General features: G+C 41.2%; 2 protein-coding genes across 2 annotated transcripts in view; one reads left to right on the top strand and one right to left on the bottom strand.

Moving 5' to 3' along the window:
• LOC147024729 (uncharacterized) overlaps positions 1-3,691 on the top strand; it is a 74,378-nt gene extending 70,687 nt beyond the window's left edge. The window contains exon 6 of the mRNA XM_085887043.1: positions 3,570-3,691. Within this exon, the coding sequence (XP_085743169.1) occupies positions 3,570-3,691 (122 nt within the window). The remainder of the gene's footprint in view (positions 1-3,569) is intronic.
• Positions 3,692-6,845: 3,154 nt separating this feature from the next.
• The window catches only part of LOC147024728 (uncharacterized), a 28,230-nt gene continuing 12,575 nt past the window's right edge, over positions 6,846-22,500 (bottom strand). The window contains exons 3-6 of the mRNA XM_085887042.1: positions 16,266-16,311; positions 7,529-8,104; positions 6,953-7,351; positions 6,846-6,851 (exon numbers count right to left, since the gene is read on the bottom strand). Coding sequence (XP_085743168.1) covers positions 6,846-6,851; positions 6,953-7,351; positions 7,529-8,104; positions 16,266-16,311 — 1,027 coding nt within the window. The remainder of the gene's footprint in view (positions 6,852-6,952; positions 7,352-7,528; positions 8,105-16,265; positions 16,312-22,500) is intronic.

The following is a 22,500-nucleotide window of genomic DNA, read 5'->3' as shown; positions in this document are numbered from 1 at the left end:
TCCATTTTGGAAGATCGCATCAACAGATGAGTTCATACATTGGTGTGCTGTATCTGAAGGATGAGGTGATACCATTCTGTTCAATAATCGCCTCGTATCCAACATGACCCACCAGCTACCTGGGCACATCTGACACCAGTTTGCAAGACGATTATAAGGGATCATGCAGAGGTCCGCTCACTTCACGCATTCAGTGACGGACCGACCAGCCAATATTGCCAGAAGGGTAATTTCTACTAACTGACGACCAAAACGTTTGAATTTGGATTTGACTCGATTTTTTTTTTTTTTTTTTGTTTTCCTTGTCGTGGCTTGTATGAGAGCTAACACACAATTCACAGCAAGGGGGCATGAGACAAGAGGGGCGGGAGTGGAAGGGAGAAAACAGTGGGGAACAGACACAGTAGGTGAACTGTGGAAGGGAGAGGGATGGGGATGGGACGGGGAACATGGCGAAGAGAAGATGGACATTACAGGGACTTTCAGGAAGGAAAGCAGGGGAATTGAAGGAAGTGGGCTTGGGTGGATTATCGGGGGTAGAAAAGATCGAGGATTTGGAAGGGGGAAGATAAGAGGTGGTGGAGAACAGCTGTTTTGAAAGCCTGGAGGGAAGAATGGGAAAAAATAGAGTGAGGAAGTTTATTCCAAAGGCGGGAAAAAAGAGGAATGAAAGAGTGAAGATGAGTAGTGATTCGTGATTTTGGTAGTTTTACCAGAAGGGGGTTGTTGGCGGACCTTGAGCGCCCTGTGGAAATGTGGTGGGGACAAATCGTAGAGAGAGCAGTGGGGCAAGGCTGGAGAGGAGTCGGTAGAAGACAGAAAGACCACCGACCAACCTGCGGTGATTGAGTGAGAGGCCCAAAGACTCAGCTTCATTGCGGGAGATGCCGATGATCTTAAATGCCCTGGTTTCGACAGCGTGAAGCCGAGAAAGGTGGGAGGCAGGAGCACCAGCCCATAGGGGAGAGCAGTACTCCATCAGACTACGGACAAAAGCTTTGTAAGTGGTCAGGAGCTCAAGAGGGCCGAGGAAGGACTTTGCACGACGGAGGATTCCCAGTCGGCGACTGGCTTTTGAGGCGAGGTTGGAAATGTGACTTTCCCAGGAAAGGTCATGGCAGATAGTGAGACCCAGAAGCTTGAAAGAAAAGACTTCTTCCAGAGGATTGATGAGAAAGTGGATGGGGGGGGGGTTCTAAACGGTCCTTTCGAAGAGACATAGTGAGTGTGAGATTTGTCTGGATTGAAAGACATGTTCCACGTGTTGGACCAGTATCCAGATCTGCAGTGAGCGAAGAAGCTGCTGCTTGCCGGTCTGAGGGATGACAGATGGTACGGCAGAGGGTGGAGTCGTCGGCAAAGAGAAATAGAGGATTTTCCAGAGAGTCGGAGAGATCATTGATGAAAACCAGAAAAAGAACAGCGCCCAGAACGCTACCTTGAGGAACTCCAGCCTGCACAGGAAGAGGGGATGAAAGAACTCCATTTAGGGCCACACATTGACTGCGACATGAGAGGAAGTCTGCAAGCCATGAGTGGAGATGGCCTTGAATACCATGGGAAGAGAGTTTGGTGAGTAGTGCAGGGTGCCAGACTGTGTCAAAAGCACGTGATATGTCCAGGGATACGGCTCGGATTTCCTGTCTGGCATTGAGGACCTCCATCCATTGATGGGAGAGCAGAAGCAGCATATCCAGGGTAGAGTGACCTGGTCTGAAATCAAATTGATGATTGGAAATCAAGCCATTGGAGAAGAGGAAGGATTTCATGTCTGAACCGATTATGGATTCCATAACCTTGCTGATGATTGGGAGAAGGCTGATTGGTCTATAGTTGCAGGGATCTGTTTTTGCACCTTTTTTATGCAGGGCAGTGATGTTAGCAGATTTCCAAAAGGTCCGCTCACTTCACGCATTCAGTGACGGACCGACCAGCCAATATTGCCAGAAGGGTAATTTCTACTAACTGACGACCAAGACGTTTGAATTTGGATTTGACTCGATTGCCTGACACTTCCTTGAAGCAAGCCATGGCAAGAGTGCACCAGATGGCATGGGGGATCTCAACCGAACAGCGGATCGTCGGGTCAAACTTTGGACATTCCAACTGCAGAAGTGCTGTTTCGCACTTGAGAACGCATGCAATCATCAATCAAACTGTTTCCATCAGGCAGGAGGAGGTCCTTGCGGAAACCAGCAAGTTCAATCATCTTGAAATACCTCCCATCAATGGCACAACACAATGCAGCTCCAGGAAATTGGCTCAGTGAACAAAGAAGCCATCCATTATCGTGACATCAGTTGTACTGCCCTTGCTATGACCCAAGACATTTCAGTTTGATGTGCAAACCAACGATGCTGATATCGGTCAATTGACATGTACACCAGGTGAAGTTCTCTCCGTACGAGAGGAGGCCACCATGAGCACTCATCCATGACTGAGTATAGGCCAGATGTGGTTGGCAGTAATTAAGTGGGGAGGTATAGTGTCAGTGTACGATGCTAAACCATATCCTGGAAATATTTTGTCAACTAACGGAGAGAGCGTTCAGGTCAAATATATGGCTATTTTGGGGGGAAAAAAAACACAAATTCCAATGGCCGAGTTTGCGGGATGAATTTGAGATGAACTCTCATGATGAAATTCTGTCTCTGGTGCCAAAGCCCAAATGGGTCAGTATGAGATTCACCAAGGTTCACAATTCCTGGTCGGCAATAGAGGAAGCATTGGAATTGTATTAGGGTAACTGTCTATATGCGTGAACCCATACACGGGCTCATCAGACACTCGCATCTCATTTAAGTGGTCCCAAGTCCCCCTTTTGCCATCTTTCAGTGAATTAAATATGTTTGGCATTTGTTGGCATTCTTCATAAAAGAGATGATATATTTGATTGATATGGTTTGTCATTGGTCACTGGTGTTACAATCACAATTTTCTTTCACAATCAAAAGAGCAATTTTCTTTCTGGTCACTGGTGTTACACAATCACACCACTTCAATTACTACCACTTTTCACGTGATATGCTCAAAAAATATTCAATGAACCTGACCCCCGCTCTGTGGGGATTTGGAGGAGGACCCGGTCTGCTCACACAACAGTTAAATCAATTTAGTGGCTTGCCATGGCATGTAGTATCGGGACTTCTCCACTTAATGCCATAGCAGTCTGTCAGGCACGATCACGTCAGGAGCTCTAAATTGTACAAAGGATAATCCGCATCATCAACATCCTCAATATCATCCTCATCCATACCTAGGACACCTAAGGATCTTTCTAATCAGTAACGCTTATTTCAAACTGATCGTTGGTTGTCTGTCCGTCTCCTCCCCCACCCCGATCAAAGTATCCGGAACACCAGTGACACAACTTTAAGATGGGTCCAAGAGCGTTCTCCTGTATATCAGGAATAGGCCAGAGTCCAGCTCTCAGAATGTTGGCAAGACCATGTTGGGGGTGAGTCTCCCCCATGTGTGATATTTGATATTGATTGGAGATACCTTGTCGCGCACGAAAACCGCAGATGGAAATATAGTATACGATATTTTGAGAATGACCCATATGTCAGGATTGAAAGACATATTCCAAGTGGTGGACCGGCTCCTGATTCTATCAAGGTCTGCAAAGGAAGAGGCTCCTGATTCTATCAAGGTCTGCAAAGAAGGAAGAGGCTCCTGCCTGCCTATCTGAGGGATGAGCGATGTTTAGGCAAAGGGTAAAGTCATCAGCAAAGAGATAAAGAGATAAAGAGGATTTTCCAGAGAATCAGATAGGTCACTGATAAAGATTAGGAATAGGACTGGGCCCAAGACACTACCTTGGGGCAATACAGCCTTGACAGAGAAAAGATGACAGGATCCCATTGAAAGTCACACATTGGTTACAAGAGTGGAGGAAGTCAGTAACCCAAGAGTGGAGGAAGTCAGTAACCCAAGAGTGGAGTTGGCCTTGGATGCCTTAGGCAGAAAGTCTGGAGAGCAAGGAGGGCTGCTCGACTGTACTTAATGCTCGAGATATGTCTAGAGAGACGGCCTTGATCTCATGTCTGAGTTTGAGAGCCTCTTTCCATTATTGGGAAAGCAGAAGCAGCATTTCCATGGTGAAGTGACTGGGTCTGAATCTGAACTGAGATCAGGCCATTGGAGAAACGGAAGGATTTGATGTTGACTGCAGTGATGGATTAAATGGCCTTGGTGATTGAAAGTAAGCTGATAGGTCTGTAGTTAAGGAGATCCATTTTTGTGCCATGTTTATGGAATGTAGTGTTGTTGGCTGACTTCCAAGCAGATGGAAGATTACCTTGTGCAAATTATAGGGTGAACTGTGCAAAAACTGGATGTGCAAGAGCAGCAGAGTAGGTTTTTATTACACGAGTGCTGAGGCCGTCCGGGTCAGCTGCAGAATCAAGAATTGAGAGTTGACAGAGACTGTTTCACCTTCTCAGGTGCCAAAAGCAGACTATAAAAGTAGTTGCATGTGACAGGGTAGGTGGAGTGATGAGTTGTTGAAGGCACGGAGGAAATTCGTGCTGCTCGATGGACCAAGCATTTGTGAGTTAGATAGGTTTTGGAAGGAAACCTTGTGAAGAAGATGTGGAAGAAAAATAATTATATTCATAGACTCTCAATTATAATTGTTGCTGGTACTTTATAAATTTAATTTTATGCTGTAGTCAAATTGGCTGTCAGTTATGTTTTCCTTTACCCAAGAGTCTTTTGACCTACATATAGATAGAAGGAATGTCTTCGGATGAAACAGGGTGACCTGGTTGATAACACTGAAACTTTTGCCATGATTATGTCATTCTCTCTTTCACCCAGTGGACACATATTGCCGTTTGAGTTATTTTGCCTAATTCTTATCAACTAACCCTGTACTTGAGTTGCCAAAAGTCTCCCCTCCCATTCTTTGGAATGTCAAGTTGTGTATAAGAGGAATTGCTTTGGGCTTCTGATTCAGTGAAGTCCATTCAAATGTTTCAGTGAATCATTCAATGTCCTTCCTCCGTATATACAAAATGAAAGATTCTCCTTTGGTATGCTGATCCAACTTGTGGAAATTAAGTTATTTTTCACCACAAAGAGGAGGAGGAATCGATCGTGATGAGGAACAACAGGTAGGGTGTTTCTAATGGAGAAATAAGGCAAATTAAGCATCTTTAAATGCTATTTAAAGGTTTTAAAGCAACAGGCAAATTAATTCAATGAAGAGGAATGTTAGTTCAATTAGGAGGTATTGGGAAAGGAAGAGATAAAGAATGAACGAAGAAAGGAAAAAACAGGCAGAATGAGCTTGTGATTTTTTTTTTTTTGGAATGAAAATAAAAATAAAAACTTTATTACATTTTTTTAAGTGAGGACGGGGAAATTAGATAAAGTTGAGAAGTGCGAAAAAGGACACTTCGGATAAAGAAAGCAGAACCAGGCACGCACAATCAGAGCAGAGACAGAATTGGCAAGCCCACTACGTGAGACCTGGCAAGTGGTTCAGACACTCACAAGGACACAAAATTGAAATTACACCACAAAAGGGATGGATAAACATAGAAAAATGGATGAAAACACAACCAACAACACTGGGATGAAAGAATAACAGAAGGACGTCATGATGGATCTGGTCCGGAAACCTTAGCGTTAATGAATTAAAAGGAGGCATGCAAGAGCCAACGTCTAACACACTCAGACCTGAAACCAGAAGTTAAAGCAATTAAGTTTTTGGGTTACGAGTTTAGCTTCCCTTTGAAATTCCCGACCAAGGGTTTTGTTATACTATAATTTCAGTTTTTGATTGTTTTTTTGGTTTCCTCCTCCCCCCCCCCCCCTCTCAACTACCCCTTCATTTCTTCTCTGTCAAGCAAATTAAAAAAAAAATTACAACAGTATGTAAGGGCCCTGTCACACCTTGACGATTTAGCCAGCGTATACCGACGTATGAAAAATTTGTCGAATACGTTATGGGTAAGTTTTGTATACATTAAGAGCACGCTGAAGCACGCTGGCATACGTCGTAGTACGCCGAGCTCGTCGACAAATTTTAAGCATGCTCCAAATTTTTCGACATATGCCAGCGTATGACTCACACGTTCCGCATACACTGGCCATAAGTTGTAGGCACGTTATGCGATCGATGACACACGTCGACACACGTTACTTGTAAGTTACTCATAAGTCGAAACACGTCGAGGTAATGTTTAGCGTACCCAAAACTTATTTCAAACCTATGAGTAACGTGCTTTGAACCTATGTGTAATGCATCTCCAACGCATATTGACATATGTAGACGTATTTGACGTCTTCCGGATGACCACAGAACTTACTGAACGTGTTTCTAACTTACAGCTACCGTATAATGGCGTATTGGCAGGGTTTAGGGGAATTGGTATATAAAAATGGGCTTCACAGCAGGAACCCATCAGTGTTCCAGACTCCATGGTTTTTTTTGTTTGTTTTTTTCTTCGGCATGACGGTGATGTTGACACTTCGATTTCTAGTGCGGTTATGATTTAAATCGTTGAGCGGTCGCCTATTAATAGGTTACGCCACTTGATCGTCGGCGATACGCTGCCGCGCTATGCATAAGTTAGACTATCGTTGGGCATAGGTTGTGAACGCCGACAACACGCTAAGCATTCGTTGGTACAAGGTATCTATAAGTTATCGAAACGTTCTGTGTACGTTACTAATACGTTATGCATACGTCCAACTTGTTATGAATACGCCCAAAACTGAAAAAAAAACTATTAAATATTCAACTATTCAATCAATAGTTCAGCGTCTGCCAGCGTTTTACATACATTTTGATACGTTGCCATACGCTGGCTAAAACGTCAAGGTGTGACAGGGCCCTAATGCTAGCAGCACAAGGATAATGGTGAGTGGGGATAGAAGGAAGATAAAATCACAATTTTCCTGATTAATTTTTCTTAATGTTGAGTCTTTCCCCACATCTTACCTTACCTAGCTGCTCGATCTTGGCTCTATTTTCCACTCCAACGGGTACCCGGTGCAGCAGTCGAAGAGGAATTCGCACCATAAGGGAAGCAGGTTGAATGACACTCTCCAACTGTGCAGGTCCTTCTGGCCTATCAGGCTTGTATGCCTCTGAAGTCATGAAACCCTCAAAAGTTAATGAGCACTTTTGCTTGCATCGCATTTGGTCACTCAATGCCTTCTTCTCTGAAGTTAAAGAAAGAGAAGCTGTTCTTGACTTCACAAAGGGCCCATTTTCAAAATGACTTGTGGCTTCCAGAACCAGCGATGAGGTTTGAGGATCTAACAACCGGACACCATCTTTCTTTGCTTGCTGGCAAGCCAACGATCGTAGCCAATTTTCTTTCCGCGATAAACACGTCTGTGAAACAGAATTTGTCTGTGAATGCAATGCTCGTTCTGAAGGAGAAATGAGCGTCAAACAGTTACTTTCTAAACATGATGATGTTCTGTTATAACTCCTGTCTGTGCACACTATTTCTGCCTTTTCAAATTCAGAAAATTCATTATTGAGTCCTAAGTCATGTGCCAAAAGCACCTTTGTATCAATGTCAACTTCTGAAGGACTTGATGATGGTCCATCGTTGCAAGCTGATGATTTACTTGCAGCCAAGAACTCTCGTTGCTCATCAGTAAGTTGCCTGGCCATGCTAGGAGCATCAACATTATGCTGTCTACCAAAGCCCATTTTTTTGAATCTATGTGAAGCTTCGAAATTATCCTCCATCACTTGCTCAGCATCAGCAGGAGAATGCAAGCCATAATAAGGAGATGGTTCAAATCCACCCTGCCGCCAATCCCCATTAACCTTGAAATCCGGGCTGCCATCGTCAGGTGTTTCTGCAAGTCGCGGCTTCTTGTGGCAAGGAGGTGTTTCATCACAATCTCTCTTTAGCCGGTTTTGAGAAATTTCATTTAAAGTCCTTATGTTGTTGCTCGTTCTCATTTGTGATGTCTTTTCTTCATAACCAGAAGACATAGCAGCTGATGGTAAGTCATTTTCTTCCTTTTTGGCCACCTCGTGCACAAAGGTAGGCAAAGCATGCATTCCCCTACATCCCTCTCCAATGCCAGGGCTAGCATCCAACCTCACCACTCGCATAGATGTCTCTGCCTGGGAATGGAAAAAAGAAATCAGAACTACTCCAACAATTCCATTTTGAGTCCTGGACGTTTAGGGGTCGAATTGAAGAAAATTGCAACTGAAATAATGCCAGCCGCTTTTATTATACTGAAGGGACTTCAATAACACATCAAAAGACCCAAGTGATAAAAATTCGGGAAATCCTACGAAATTAAATAAGGCAATTCTCTTTATATGTGTATGTTCACATATCTGAAAAACAGAGAAAAAAAAAAACAGGGTTGGGCTGACCAACACCAAATTTTGCATACGTCTTAGTAGTACCCAGGGGCAGGTCATAGGCACAAAGGAAAAAAATCCCCACCCCTCCCTTGTGAGTGGAGGGGGTGAGACAGCACGATTTTTGCCCGATCTCCACCAAATTTTGCATACATGTTAGTAGGACCCAGGGTGGCCTTCACCCATTCCCCGCACCCACCCCCCCTCTCCCGTGAAGGGGGAGCAGGTGAACAGCCTGCCAATGTTCCCAAAGGGAGCGGGTGTTTCTGGTAGCTGAAATTGTTGAATCAATGTTTTCCCATTTACCCACATGTTAAATGGCACTGACACCCCAAAAATGCATTTTACAGAAAGAGTATCCAGGTGACTGGTCAATAACAACCTGACTCGATGTTGATTGATTGATTGATTGATTGACTGAAGTTAGTGTAAGCACCTTTTTTGTTTATATTATAGCTTTGGACAGATTTGGAAAAAAAACCCCCCAAAATCAGGGAAATTTCCATATAATTTTTGATATGCTTCAACGGATTTATTCTCAGCTTGGAAACAATTGGTGCACACTCTGTAGCCTCAGTTGGACTCCACATGTGTCATCAGTACCAGAGACATGCACAGTGCCTACAGAAAGTATACACCACCTTTCAAAATGTTCACCTTTTGCTGCTATATAGCCTGGAATTAAATTGCATTAAATAAGTCTTTTTCCACCTTTATATACACACTGTAACCCACAACTTCCAAGTGAAAAACAAATTCTACTAATTGCAGAAAATTAATTAATAATACAAAGAATATCTTGATTCAAAAAAACTAAGTTCAAGAGCGCAAGTTGTGAGGGCTTCAATGAAAAAAAAAATGTCCTCTTTGGAGCCAATTCAAGAACTTCACTGGTTGAAAACAGAGTACTAAAGAATAGTAATGATGTTGCATTAAAGAGCAATGATGAGTGGCTTCTGCAACTTGTCAATGGCAGCATACCGACTGTGGAAAACACAGATCTCAATCGACTTCCAATGGACGTACAGTGCCTTCAGAAAGTATTCACACCCCCTCGACTTTTTCACATTTTGTTGGGTTACAGCCTGAATTTAAAGTGAATGAAATTTTTTTTTGTCACCGATCTATACAAAATACCCCATAATGACAAAGTGAAAACGGGTTTGTAGAAATTTTTACAAATCAATTAATAACAAAAATCTGAAATGTCTTGCAAAAAACAATAAGTATTCAACACCTCTGCTATAACACTCCAAATTGAGCTCAGGTGCATCCAATTTCCTTTGATCATCCTTGAGATGTCTCTACAACTTGATTGGAGTCCACCTGTGGCGAATTCAATTGATTGGACATGATTTATAAACACACCTTTCTACATGAGGTTCCACAGTTGGCAGTGGATGTCAGAGCAAAAACTCCACCATGAAGTCCAAGGAACTGTCCGTAGAACTCCGAGATTATAATTGTGAGGAGGCATAGATCTGGGGAAGGGTATAAAACAATTTCTAGAGTGTTGAAAGTTCCCAAGAGCACAGTGAGCTCCATCATTAGGAAATGGAAAAAAATATGGAACTACCCAGACAATTCCTAGAGCTGGCCATCTCATCAAACTGAGCAACAGGGCAAGGACCTTGGTCATGGAAGTGACCAAGAAACCAAAGACCACTCTGACAGAACTACAGAGTTCCTTGGTAGAGAAGGGAGAACATGCCAGAAGGACAAGAATCTCTGCAGTGCTTCACAAATCTAGGCTTTATGGGAGAGAGACAAGACGGAAGACACTCCTGAGAAAAAAGAAACATGATAACATGCCTCAAGTTTGTAAAATGGCACGTGATAGACTGAGAGCATGAGGCAAAAGTTTCTGTGGTCTGATTAGACGAAAATTGAACTCTTTGGCCTGAATGCAAAATGCTACATCCTGTGGAAACCGATCACAGCTTATCACCCATCTAGCACCATCCCTACAATGAAGCATTGTGGTGGCAGCATCATGCTATGGGGATGCTTTTCAGTGGCAGGGACTGGAATATAGAGGGAACAATGAATAGAACCAAATACAGCCAAATCCTTAAGGAGAAACTGCTTCAGAATGCAAAAGACTTTAGACTGCGGCAAAGATTTACATTCCAACAGTACAATGGTGCCAAGCATACAGCCAAAGCAATGCTGGAGTGGCTTCAATACAAAGGCATGAAAAGTCCTTGAGTGGCTCAGCCAAAGCCAATAATTGAATTTGATTGAGAATCTGTGGAAAGACTTGAATATTGCTGTTCACCGATGCTCCCCATTCAACTTGACAGAACTTGAGCAAATCTGCAAGGAACAATGGGAGAAAATCCCCAAATCCAGATCTGCAAAGCTGATACAGACATACCCAAGAAGAGTCGAAGCTGTAATCACTGCCAAAGGTGCTTCTACAAAGTATTGATTCAGGGGGTTGAATACTTATTGACGGAAGACATTTGAGCTTTTCATTTTCAATTCATTTGTAAAAATTACTAAAAACATGTTTTCACTGTCATTATGGGGTATTTTGTGTCGCTCGGTAACAAAAATTAAATTAAATTGAATCCATTTTAAATTCAGGCTGTAACAACAAAATGTGAAAAAGTCGAGGGGTGTGAGTACTTTCTGAAAGCACTGTAGTCAAGACCATTGTAATGAGGAACAAGTCTGAAGACGACGATTGTTCACGAGCGGTATTTGATGATGTAGATTGTTTCAGAAGTCAAAGATGAGACAATGTGATAATGTTTGACCAAGTTCTAAAAATGATCAACATGATGTGGTACGAGTGACAGGCTAATAGCTGCAAAATGTCGAAAACCTGGTTTTGTTCAACAACTTAAAAAATTTGACCTTTGCATAACCTTTAAAGGTCCCAAAACAATGCTGTGGACATTAAAATAAGGAAACAGGATACGTGCTATAGCTTAATGGAGTTAGTTCGTCGAAGAAGGTCGAAAACCTGGTTCGGTTCCCACAACTTTGAAAATTTGACCTTTGTGAACTTTAAAGGTCAAAGGTCAAGGATTATGACCTTTGGTGCAAAACTTCCTCTGGAACATTCCAGGAACAATATAACGTCATATAGGCTATATGGCATTTCGCACTCCTCGGATTATCCATACTTTGATGAAATCAGCGTAAAAACAAACTTGAAGGGGGCGCCACGGGCAAGGTGTTCGAGATAGAGAAAAATGGTTCCAAGACTTTAGGTGGGGAATGATCTCAAGATTATGAATAAAAAATATTGTCATCCTAGCTCTCAAAGTTTGGGCAATCGTCTGATTTTTATGTCAAAATTCGAAATTTTCTAAGTTCATGACCTTGTGACCTTGACCTTGGGACGAAAATGAAAAATCGAGTTCCGTGGGGCTATGCAGGTGCCATTGGGCTCACCAAATACCGAAACCCCTGCCAGATTCGACAACCCCCTCGGACAAGATGGATTTTTATGTCAAAATCGCAATTTTCTAAGTTCGTGACCTTGACCTTGGGAGTAAAATGAAAAATCAAGCTCCGTGGGGCTATGCAGGTGCCATTGGGATACCAAAATACCGAAACCCCTACCAGATTCGACAACCCCCTCGGAGAAGATGGATTTTTATGTGAAAATCGCAATTTTCTAAGTTCGTGACCTTGTGACCTTGACCTTGGGATGAAAATGAAAAAAAAAAAAAAAATCGAGCTCCGTGGGGCTATGCAGGTGCCATTGGGCTAACTAAATACTGAAACCCCTGCCAGATTCGACAAACCCCCTAGGAGAAGATGCAAATTGAAATCGGCTACCCCCTAAAAACACAATTCACAATTTTCTAAGTTCGTGACCTTGTGGCCTTGACCTTGGGACGAAAATGAAAAAAAAAATCGAGCTCTGTTGGGCTATGCAGGTGCCATTGGGTGAACCAAATACTGAAACCCCTGCCAGATTTGACAAACCCCTCGGAGAAGAAATTTTTTTATGTCAAAATCGCAATTTTCTAAGTTCGTGACCTTGTAACCTTGACCTTGGGCCGAAAATGAAAAAAAAAAAAATCGAGCTCCGTGGGGCTATGCAGGTGCCATTGGGCTAACCAAATACCGAAACCCCTGCCAGATTCGACAAAACCCCTCGGAGAAGATGCAAATTGAAATCGGCTACCCCCTAAAAACACGTTTTTTGGGCGTGGCTCCGCCCATAATGGGCGGACCACGCCCATTTTCAGGAAAACAACTAGATCATGATATAAACCTCCCACCAAAATTTCATCAGGATCGGATCAAAACCCACGGAGCTATGCTCGGGACAGACAGACAGACAAACAGACAGACAGACAGACAGACAGACAAACAGACAGACAGACAGACAGACAGACAGACAGACAGAGACACACAACAATAACGAATATAGTGGTCACTTATATACTGAAACGCAAAAGAAACTTACCACCTTTTAAACCTTCAAATATCAACAATAACACTGCATGTAGTAAATGTGTGAACTTATTTGTGGACAATAATGTCCTCACTGTCAGACAAAACGTTCACGGATAGTCACTTTAACCTTCAATGGTCACTTCATAGCACAGCTGTTGAACAGCCGTTTTGACTGTCAGTGATTAGCCAAGGGGTACGGGATGATTTTAATGAGCTGCACGTGATGTCTTGATATTGGCTTTAAAAAGGCCAGTGCAAAATGGGAATTTCAATCAACATGCTACGATTGTCAAGGGATCAACGGCAGTGTGCCTTGGGCATACTGCAAGGCGGATTGAGCTCCCGTGAGGTGGCACGTCGCCTTGGCTGTTCACACCAGACGATATCGGCCCTGGTGGACAGAGACACCCTCCACAACTCTGCAGATGACAGGCCTCGATCAGGGAGGCCAGGAGTCACCAATGCAAGGCAGGACAGGCAGATGGTCCTAAGTCAGATGGCTTCAGACATTGAGGACTGAGTGGGACAGAATGCAGCAGCAATCCATCCCAAGACTGGTAGGCAGTATGCGCCGACGATGCACTGCCTGTATCCAAAACAATGGTGGCCACACACGCTATTGAAAGGGGACTGACATTGCACCCTGTGCTGTTCTGTACTGTAGAACAAACTCATGAGATGGTGTATCTTGGTCAAAAAGTTGACATGTCATCAATAAAATGCCAATGTTTCAATTAGCAATTGTTGGTTTGTTTTATTTTGAACTGTTACAATTTTATTACATTTCAAACAAGTGGTAAGTTTCTTTTGCGTTTCAGTATATTTGTATTGAAAATATTTTTTCGTGAACCAATTATATTTTTTGTGAAAATATTTTTTCGTGAACCAACAATGAGACCAAAAAGGCATCCAAGAAATCCTTGATATAATGGGTTTTCCTCACTTCCCCATATAAAGGATGACCCAGCATATTTGACTTCAAAAGATAATCAAAAAATTCCACTGCAGATGATATAAACAATGAAATGACAGATATGTTCCCCCAATAAGTCTGTTTTATAGAGTGCTGACAAGGTGTTTGATGAGGAAAATTAAACCTGGTCCACAGTCGAGTACCTGCAGTCACTGAATGTAACTAGACTGTCAGAAAGCAAACGGTCTTAAAAGTGGAATGATTGTCATGCTCCTTAGAAACCTGAGCGCTTCATGTGGCCTCTGTAATGGCACGAGATTAATTGTGGATAAAATACATAATAACAGAGTGCTGGAGTGAAGGATTGCTGCAAGTGAACAGGCTGGAAAAAAGCTTTCCTTTCAAGAATCTGCATGCAATCGAAGAAAGTGATTTCTCCATTTCAGTGGCAAAGATGGCAAATCCCTATCCGTGTGGCCTTTGCTATGACAATTCACAAATTCCAAGGCCAAACTCTCAACGGAGCAGCGATTTGGTTGGAAGAGGGTGTGTTTTGTCATGGACAACTCCATGTTGCAACATGAAGAGTGGGTCATACTCAGAATAAAAAAAATGTGGTGCCACAAAGTCCTGGAGTTCCAGGCCATGACACCAAACATTGTTTACACAGAGGTACTACAGTAGACTGTCATGATACCTTGCAGTACTTTGCTATTGAGTCTGTCATGTTAATGTTGTATAATTGGTGTCATCAATTCTTTGCTGCTTAGCTTTCATGTCTGCTTCGATTGGAAATAATACATCCATAAATGCTCGATATAAGCGAGGGATTTAATCAAATCTAAATTTTCCAGACTTTGTCCATCTTTATTCTGCCAAACAAATTTACTTAACATAACATTCAACAATAACATTTTAATGTACTATCTTCTTTCCTGACTTTTGAAAAAAAACATGTCATTAAAAATCTCGAAATTTGTTTGTTACGTTTAACCCAAAAATATTTAATTGGAATCATACACATCAGAGATAATTTCACATATATATATATATATATACATACATATATATATATATATATATATATATATATATATATATATATATATATATATATATATATATATGTATGTATGTATATATATATATATGTATATATATATGTATATATATATATATGTATGTATACATACATATACATACATATATATATATATACATACATATACATACATATATATATACATACATATACATACATACATATATATATATATATATATATATATATATATATATATATATATATATATATATATATATATATATATATACATACATACATATATATATATATATACATACATACATATATATATATATATATATACATACATACATACATATATATATATATATATATATATATATATATATATATATATATATATATATATATATATATATATATATATATACACACACACACACACACACACACACACACACACACACACACACACACACACACACACACACACACACACACACACACACACACACACACACACACACACACAATTGACCCCTCCCACAATCCTCTTGCCGAAGAAGCTGCATGAAGCAACCCAATAAGACCTACACAAGGTAAGCGCTATGCTGTTTTGAACCCTTCCCAGAGTTCCTCAACAACTATAAAGATGCTCTTTATAGTTGTTGAGGAACTATATTGTATCTACAGTATGTTTTTCATCGTATTTAAAAATACTATTTCAATGTTTAATTATTCCAGTATTTGAGAGAAGAACAGACAATTTTTGAGTGAAGCTGATGATTCAGCTCTTCAGCATCAGAGGAGGTGACATTCAGCTCTGTACAGACATCTAGCTGTCTGGTGGGCTGGTGATTTTATACAAACCTTTGTACTGGCATTTGCACACTGATTGCAGACAAATATTGCTGAACATACATGTACATGTAAAGTAGATATTTGAAGAAAATGTCAAGCACCGTGACACACAAACTTATAAAATTGACCTGAAATAGCTACTACGAGGGTCAACATTCAGGTCATTTTGACAATGTTCCAAAATTTCCCTTGCTTGGGACTTTTGATATGTTATGGAGGATGTATTTATGCTTCCATAAACACCAAAATTGGCTAATAACCATAATTCTGATGAAGGGGCTATTGCATCTCAGAGCATGTAGTCCATTATTTTTACAGGTTTCAAGCCTGTCCCATCTGCATTTGGGGATTTAAGCTGGTTGTGAGCACTTCAGCTTCGAAAAAAATTTTTGAAAAGAAAAGGCCATTATGTGCTGGTACCAAGAATAAATTTCCACATTGGAAATAGCTGTACAATTTAGCATTACCTGCAGTGGGGAGAAGTGTTAAGCAATGGATATGGATATGGGATATGGCATATGTACAATTTCACTCCCATGATGGACTAAATGCTCTCCTGTGTCTAAACTCTCCTTTTCCATTAAATTTCCATCACATGTAAGATCTACTGAACAAGAACTCAATCTGACTGGGAACACTGGCTTTAATCCTCTTTTAATGCCAAATACCTGTTCACTCTCATCAGAGCTTACATTCAAGTCTTCTTCCAGTAGCCTGGAAAACAAACACGTGATAATAGCAGCGAATAAATTAAGATTTCACTCAAGACTTAAAAAGGAGCACAACTGTGGCACAATATCTCAGTTGATAATATTCTTGACCCTAAAAGGTTTGCATCTCGATTTGTTCTCTATCCGAGTAAACTTTGAACAAAACACCCATTTGGTGCAGTACTTGTTGGGGTGAGGGGAGCACTGCATTGCACAAAGCAACCTGTCCTTCAGATGGGGACACAAATGCAGCTGTCACATCTGAATTTAGTTTTGAATGTTAAAGATCCAGGGCATCGCTTGAAGATTAGACAATTTATTGTCTTACCTTGGCAAAGATTCCCTGACTAGAGATCGAATGGGATTACGTTGGTTTGTAAAGGGATGCCAATTAAAAAAAAAAGAAAGAGATTCAAGTACACAAAAGACAAGAAAAGGGATTGGTTAATGAGCTATGGACAGAGCACAGGTAAGGTGGGCCAAATTACCACCTTCAGTGTCAAAAATTGATTGTATACAACACTAACTCAAAGACGCTTCCCCCTCATCCAGCGAAGTACTACATAATACGTTACCTCCAGAAGCCTCCACTCCAACCTCATAGATCTCTCTCTTCAAGTAGCCACCTTATCCTCACACATGATCTTTCTAATGGAAACCTTTCACATTTTATCCTGAACTTACTCAACTCTTCCCTGTTTTTTTCTTCGACCACTTTGGCAGTCTAGTGATGGTGTTGGACTTTATGTTGGGATCAGAAGAAGGGCCAATATGACTAATTGTGCCAATATGGAAGAGAAAGGGTAAAGGATCTGGGGAGGTACAGAGGCATTTTGCTCTTGTCATGTCATGAAGGTGCTGGAGAGGATTTTGGATGAGAGAATAAGGAAGTGTGTGGAGAGGGAGATAGGTGAAGAACAAGGGTTTAGAAATGGTAAGGGGACAATGAATAGGATATTCACACTGAGACGGTTAGTGGAGAAGAGGCTGAAGATGCAAGGTGAAGTTGCATCGGGATTTGTGTATTTTGAGAAGGTCAATGACACTGTCCTGAAAGAGATGGTGATGGCAAAACTGAGATGGATGGGAGTGCCAGAAGCAGAAGTTAGATTGGTGGAAGGGATGTACAAGGGAACAAAGGGAAGAGTTTGGTTGGTTCTGCGATGTCAGAAGAGTTCAGTGTGAACATCAGGTTGAGGCAGGGAAGCTCTCTCAGCCCACTCATGTTTATCATAGTGATGGAGTTGGTAAGCAAGAGGGTGAAAATGAAGGGTATTCCAAGGAAGATGTTGTATAGGGATGATCTGGCTGTTTTCATAAGTGTGGCATACTAGGGTAGTGGAAGGAGGCATTCCAGGAACATGGATTGATGAAGTAATGTATGTCAGTCAGCATAGAAAGGAAATTAATATCAGGTTCGAGGGGAAGGACATCAGGCAGGTAAATAGGTTTGACTGTCTCGGGGGGGGGGCAGAGACCGGGGATGGTAGTTTGGAGACGGAGGTGCAGAACTGGCATGGGGAAGAATACAGGTGGGTGTGAATGCGTGGAGGAGGATGGAGTGTGGAAGGATTGATGGCAGACAGAAAAATATCAAGGAAATAGAAAGGGAGATTTCTGGTGTTTTGTTAAACACCAGCCCACCGTTACGGTCTGAAGATAGTGGCGCTGACAGAGACAACAACAACAGAGGTTGCAGGTCTGTGAGAACAACTGGGTCAGGAGGATTGTAGGAGTGAAGAGGGTGGATAAAAGGAGGATGGATGAACTGAGGGAGGAGATTGGTATGCAGATGAGCTTGACAGGGAGATTGGTAAAAAGCTGGCTCAATGGGCTGGACACTTGATGGGGACGGAGGAAGAGAGAATGGTAAAGAATGCAGATACATTGAGGGAACGAGGTCGGAGGAAAATAGGTGGACCAAGGCTGAAATGGGAAAATTGTTTGAGGAGGAATATCAATAAGGTGGGATGGTTGTTGAAGCGCAGAGTTGACTGAGGATAGAGGGACGTGGAGGAGTATCGTGTTCAAGGCAGGCCAGAAGCTGGGTACCATTCGGCCTTCCCTTATAAAAGGGAAGAGAGGAGGAAGAAGAAGAAGAAGAAGAAGAAAAAAAAGATTATATCTCAGGATGAGGTGACTATTTGTTGGGAGAGATCTGTGAGACACAATAATAAGTTTACTTTTGCTATTTTGCCTTGTTTATCCTTGAAATTGTTATGAGTCATTGGTGTTAAATCAGCTTTGTTTTAGTCTTTGAAGATGTACCAGTATGCATCCGGATCCATAGGGCAGAGCAAAAAAAAGCGCACATGGGACAGCACTCTGAGAGATCAGCCTGCCATGATTGTTGCCTGTGCTTTTTGAGTTGGCTCGTGCTTACAATAAACCTTGTTGATTGACTCCAAGGAGTAATACCGATCCCTGGGGGCACACTGTTTCGAGAATAGCCCGTAAAAGAAAGGTTTATGTGAGGCACATGACACCTGAAGATGAGGTGACTGTTTGGAGGGAGAAATCTGTGAGGTTGGATCATGGGCATCTGATGCTGGTGGACCAGAGGGAAAGCGTTGCAGCATGATTTTCACCACCACAATTCCTATGGAAATCGATCTGAAATATTTTTCCTTTACAGCAACGAGATTTCATGCATTCGTCTTCTATGCTCCCCAACTGTGATAACGTGAAGCAGCAAGAGGGTCTCTCAGTCAACTATGCATATAATTACTCTCCTTCCACCAAGGCTCTTTCCATAATCTCTGGCAGCCTCAACTGCTACCATTCCATAATCTCTAGCAGCTTCAACTGCTACTATTTCAGCTGATTTGAAATTGGTCCACAAACCAGTGCTCATGGTGTTTCAGCAATGCCCTTTCACAACACTTCAGACCTTGCCCAATCTTTTGGATTCTCAACCCACATTTCCTCCAATGGTTCCTCCTCTTCTCCAAGACTTGATCAGGTCCAACTTTTTTTTTATACAAAGTCAAGGATCATGGAAGAGTGGGAACACAGAACATAACAGAACTAGTATGGCCCTCGGGAGAGAGCATGCCTCCGCCAGGCTGAACAGTTTACATTTTGTATCCCACTGATTCGTCGGATCTGGATCCGGACCTAAACAACAATTGAATCGGCTTGTTCTCGTCACTGACCCAACTCATCCACCTCATTTTGTCACAACTTGTCCACAACATTTTGAGATATCATGCTATGTATCGGTTTTGGCCCCATCTCTCAATGGTGAAGAATATTTGAAATTACAAAAAATTCTCATATCCAGATCCGGATTCAGATCTTCACCAAAACTGAATCAATTCTTCCTTGTCACATATCAAACCTGTCCACCAAATTTCGTACGAATCTGTGTCCAACTTTTTGAGACATCCTGCTCACAGACAAACAGACAAATATATCGACAGACAAACAGACAGGGATGAAAACATAACCGCTGTTCACCTTCGGTGGACAACATAGTGGAAAGGGCAGAAACGCATCAACAGCAAGGTAGAGAGAGAGGGACAATGGATGGACACTTGGAGACAGAATTGGCATGGGGAAGAATTAGCCCAAGAGCCCAAAAAGGTTTATTTGTGTTTTGTTCGCCAAAAGGTCTGAGAGTTGTTTCTCAAGTGAAAATGTCTGTAGAATTCGAATATGCTGGTCTGATAAAAATCCACTTGGACAGTTTTCCACAAATCTCCACAGGTTCCACAAAAACCTAACTAAGCTCAAGGGAGAGCACTCGGTAGAGTGTAAAACCTCCGCCGCCAATACCGCTAGGTCACTCAAGTGAACCTGATATTCTATTCATTCAATTTGACGTCAACAGTGCTCACAGAGTTATAGTTTGCAACTTTCCCTTTTACTTTTAAATTTTACATACTCAATTCATTCGTCATAACATAACATTCCTTGAGACAGAAATTGATTTTACGTGGGTATATCCACTTGAAGTTCCAAAATCAGCCGCAATTATAATTTGGCATGTTTTTTGTTGGAAATCACTTATAACATGTAGAAATGCAAAAAAAAAATAAAAAAAAATCGAAATTTTGTTGAAAAAAAAGTTGCAGAAAAGTTTTTTTCTGTAACAATTTTTTTTGGGGGGGGGTTGGAAATCACTTAAAATATGTAGAAATGCAAAAAAAAAAATTCAAATTTTTTTTCAAAATTGCCACCATAGCGGTCATATTGGATTTTGGACAAGTCCAAAATCTAATGGCATGATCCTTGGACCAGACCTAATCCCCCCAACAAGTTTCGTCGAAATCCATCGAGGAGTTTTTCCGTAATACTGTTCACGAACAAACAAACAAACAAACAAACAAACAGAAAGGGGTGAAAACAATAACCTCCGATCTTCGATGGTGGAGGTTCACAATCTCAAATGAGCTAAAATCATCGTCCTCTTAATGATGATGTCATAAAAACGAATGTGACGTCATTGTGATGTATCCGGTTTGCGATAAATTATTTGTCCTAATGCCCGGCTTGATTCCTGCAAACAAAATTCAAACAGCTTGCCTAGTTTCGGAGATAATGGTTTTGGCGATTTCCATTAGTGGCGATATTATGACGTCAACTTTTTTTCTAGGAAGAATTTCAAAAATCGGAGATGGTTACTGTCTGCGCGTGGGCTTTCTGCATATACATGTTAAGTTTCATGAAGATCCGATGAAAACTCTGGGTTGTGAAACAAAAAATGTCAAAAAAATAGTAATGACGTCATAAAAATTGATATGACGTCATAGTGATGTATCATATGTGCGGTAATTCATCTCTGCTAATGCCCTGTCCGATTCCTGCAAACAGAATTCAAAAAGCTTGCCTAGTTTCGGAGATAATTTTTTAGGCGATTACCATTAGCGGAGATATTTTGACGTCATAACTTTTTTTCTAGGAGGAATTTTCAAAATCGGAGATGGTTACTATCTGCGCAGGGTATTTTTACATATATATGCCAAGTTTCAGGACGTTTCGATGAAAACTGTAGGCTGTGAAACATAAAAGTCCACAAGAAGAAGATGAAGAACAACAACTTGAGCAAGACTTAGAGATCCTCCACAAGGATCTAAAAATAACTCGAAGCGTACACACGAAATTCCCATTAGACAGAAGGAGGGATTCTAACTATAAACACATACTTATCGAAATAACTAAGCTTAGGGACTGCTGTCTGTTTGTGTGCAAATGGCTGCCAGATTCATAACAATACTACTCAGCCAAGAACTTTTCCACTTGCAAATAACATTGAGGTAGTATATACACTATATCAATATAAAACATAATATTTTGCAATGAGTCACTTTCTTGAGAATTGTGTAATCTCGAAAACTGCGATATTTTACAAGTAACCCCACATATACTCTTTTAGTCATTACTCTGCAAAATATAAACCGTTTTGCGTGATTGTTTTTTATAGGAAAGGGGAATGATAGTTCTTCAAAATAGTACATTTGTTTTGTAAATAATCCTCTTGAAAACTTCAGGATTGGAAAAAATACACAAAAAATGTAATATGATAAAACGTGCCAGGAAGTAAAATTGGGGTTAATCATTGAAATCAGGCTAATCCAACTTTTTTGAAGTCAAATTGAGAAACAGAATAGTTCATAGAATCTGGCCAACAATAAGCTTTAGCATGATATCTCATTTTTGGGTGTAGCTATTGGGCTTGAGTCAAAATTAATTACTTATAAAGTTCGTTCGGAACGTTTACGAAACGAAATGCGTTCACGGGAAATTATAGGGTACCCCTATAAAAACGCGTTTGTGGAAAACTCTCCAAGTGGATTTTTATCAGACAAGCATATTCAAATTATACAGACATTTTCACTCTAGAAACAACTCTCAGACCTTTTGGCGAACAAAACACAAATAAACCTTTGTGGGCTCTTGGGCGAAATGAGATTAAAGGAAGGTGAAGAACAGGGTTCTTGAACAAGTTAGATACAAGCTCACACACATGGGGGTGACCTAATGTGGCGGTGAATATCTACCTTGAAGCCTGAGAGAGAAGAATGGGATTGAAAATAATAAGTAACTTAATTCCAGAGATGAGAATAAAGAGGAACAAATGAGTGGAGGTGAACAGTGAGGCTGCATTTTGGGAGTTTCACCAGAAGTGGATTACTAGCAGATGATGTACACCCTGCAGAAGCAACCTGATTTGGGGGAGGGAGGGAATGAG

The sequence above is a fragment of the Eptatretus burgeri genome, chromosome 6, assembly GCF_056783735.1.
Source record: "Eptatretus burgeri isolate ZD-2024b chromosome 6, Ebu_testis_v1, whole genome shotgun sequence".
Taxonomy (NCBI): Eukaryota; Metazoa; Chordata; class Myxini; order Myxiniformes; family Myxinidae; genus Eptatretus; species Eptatretus burgeri.
Note: the sequence above shows the minus strand (reverse complement) of the source record. Positions and strands in the feature narration are given on the sequence as shown.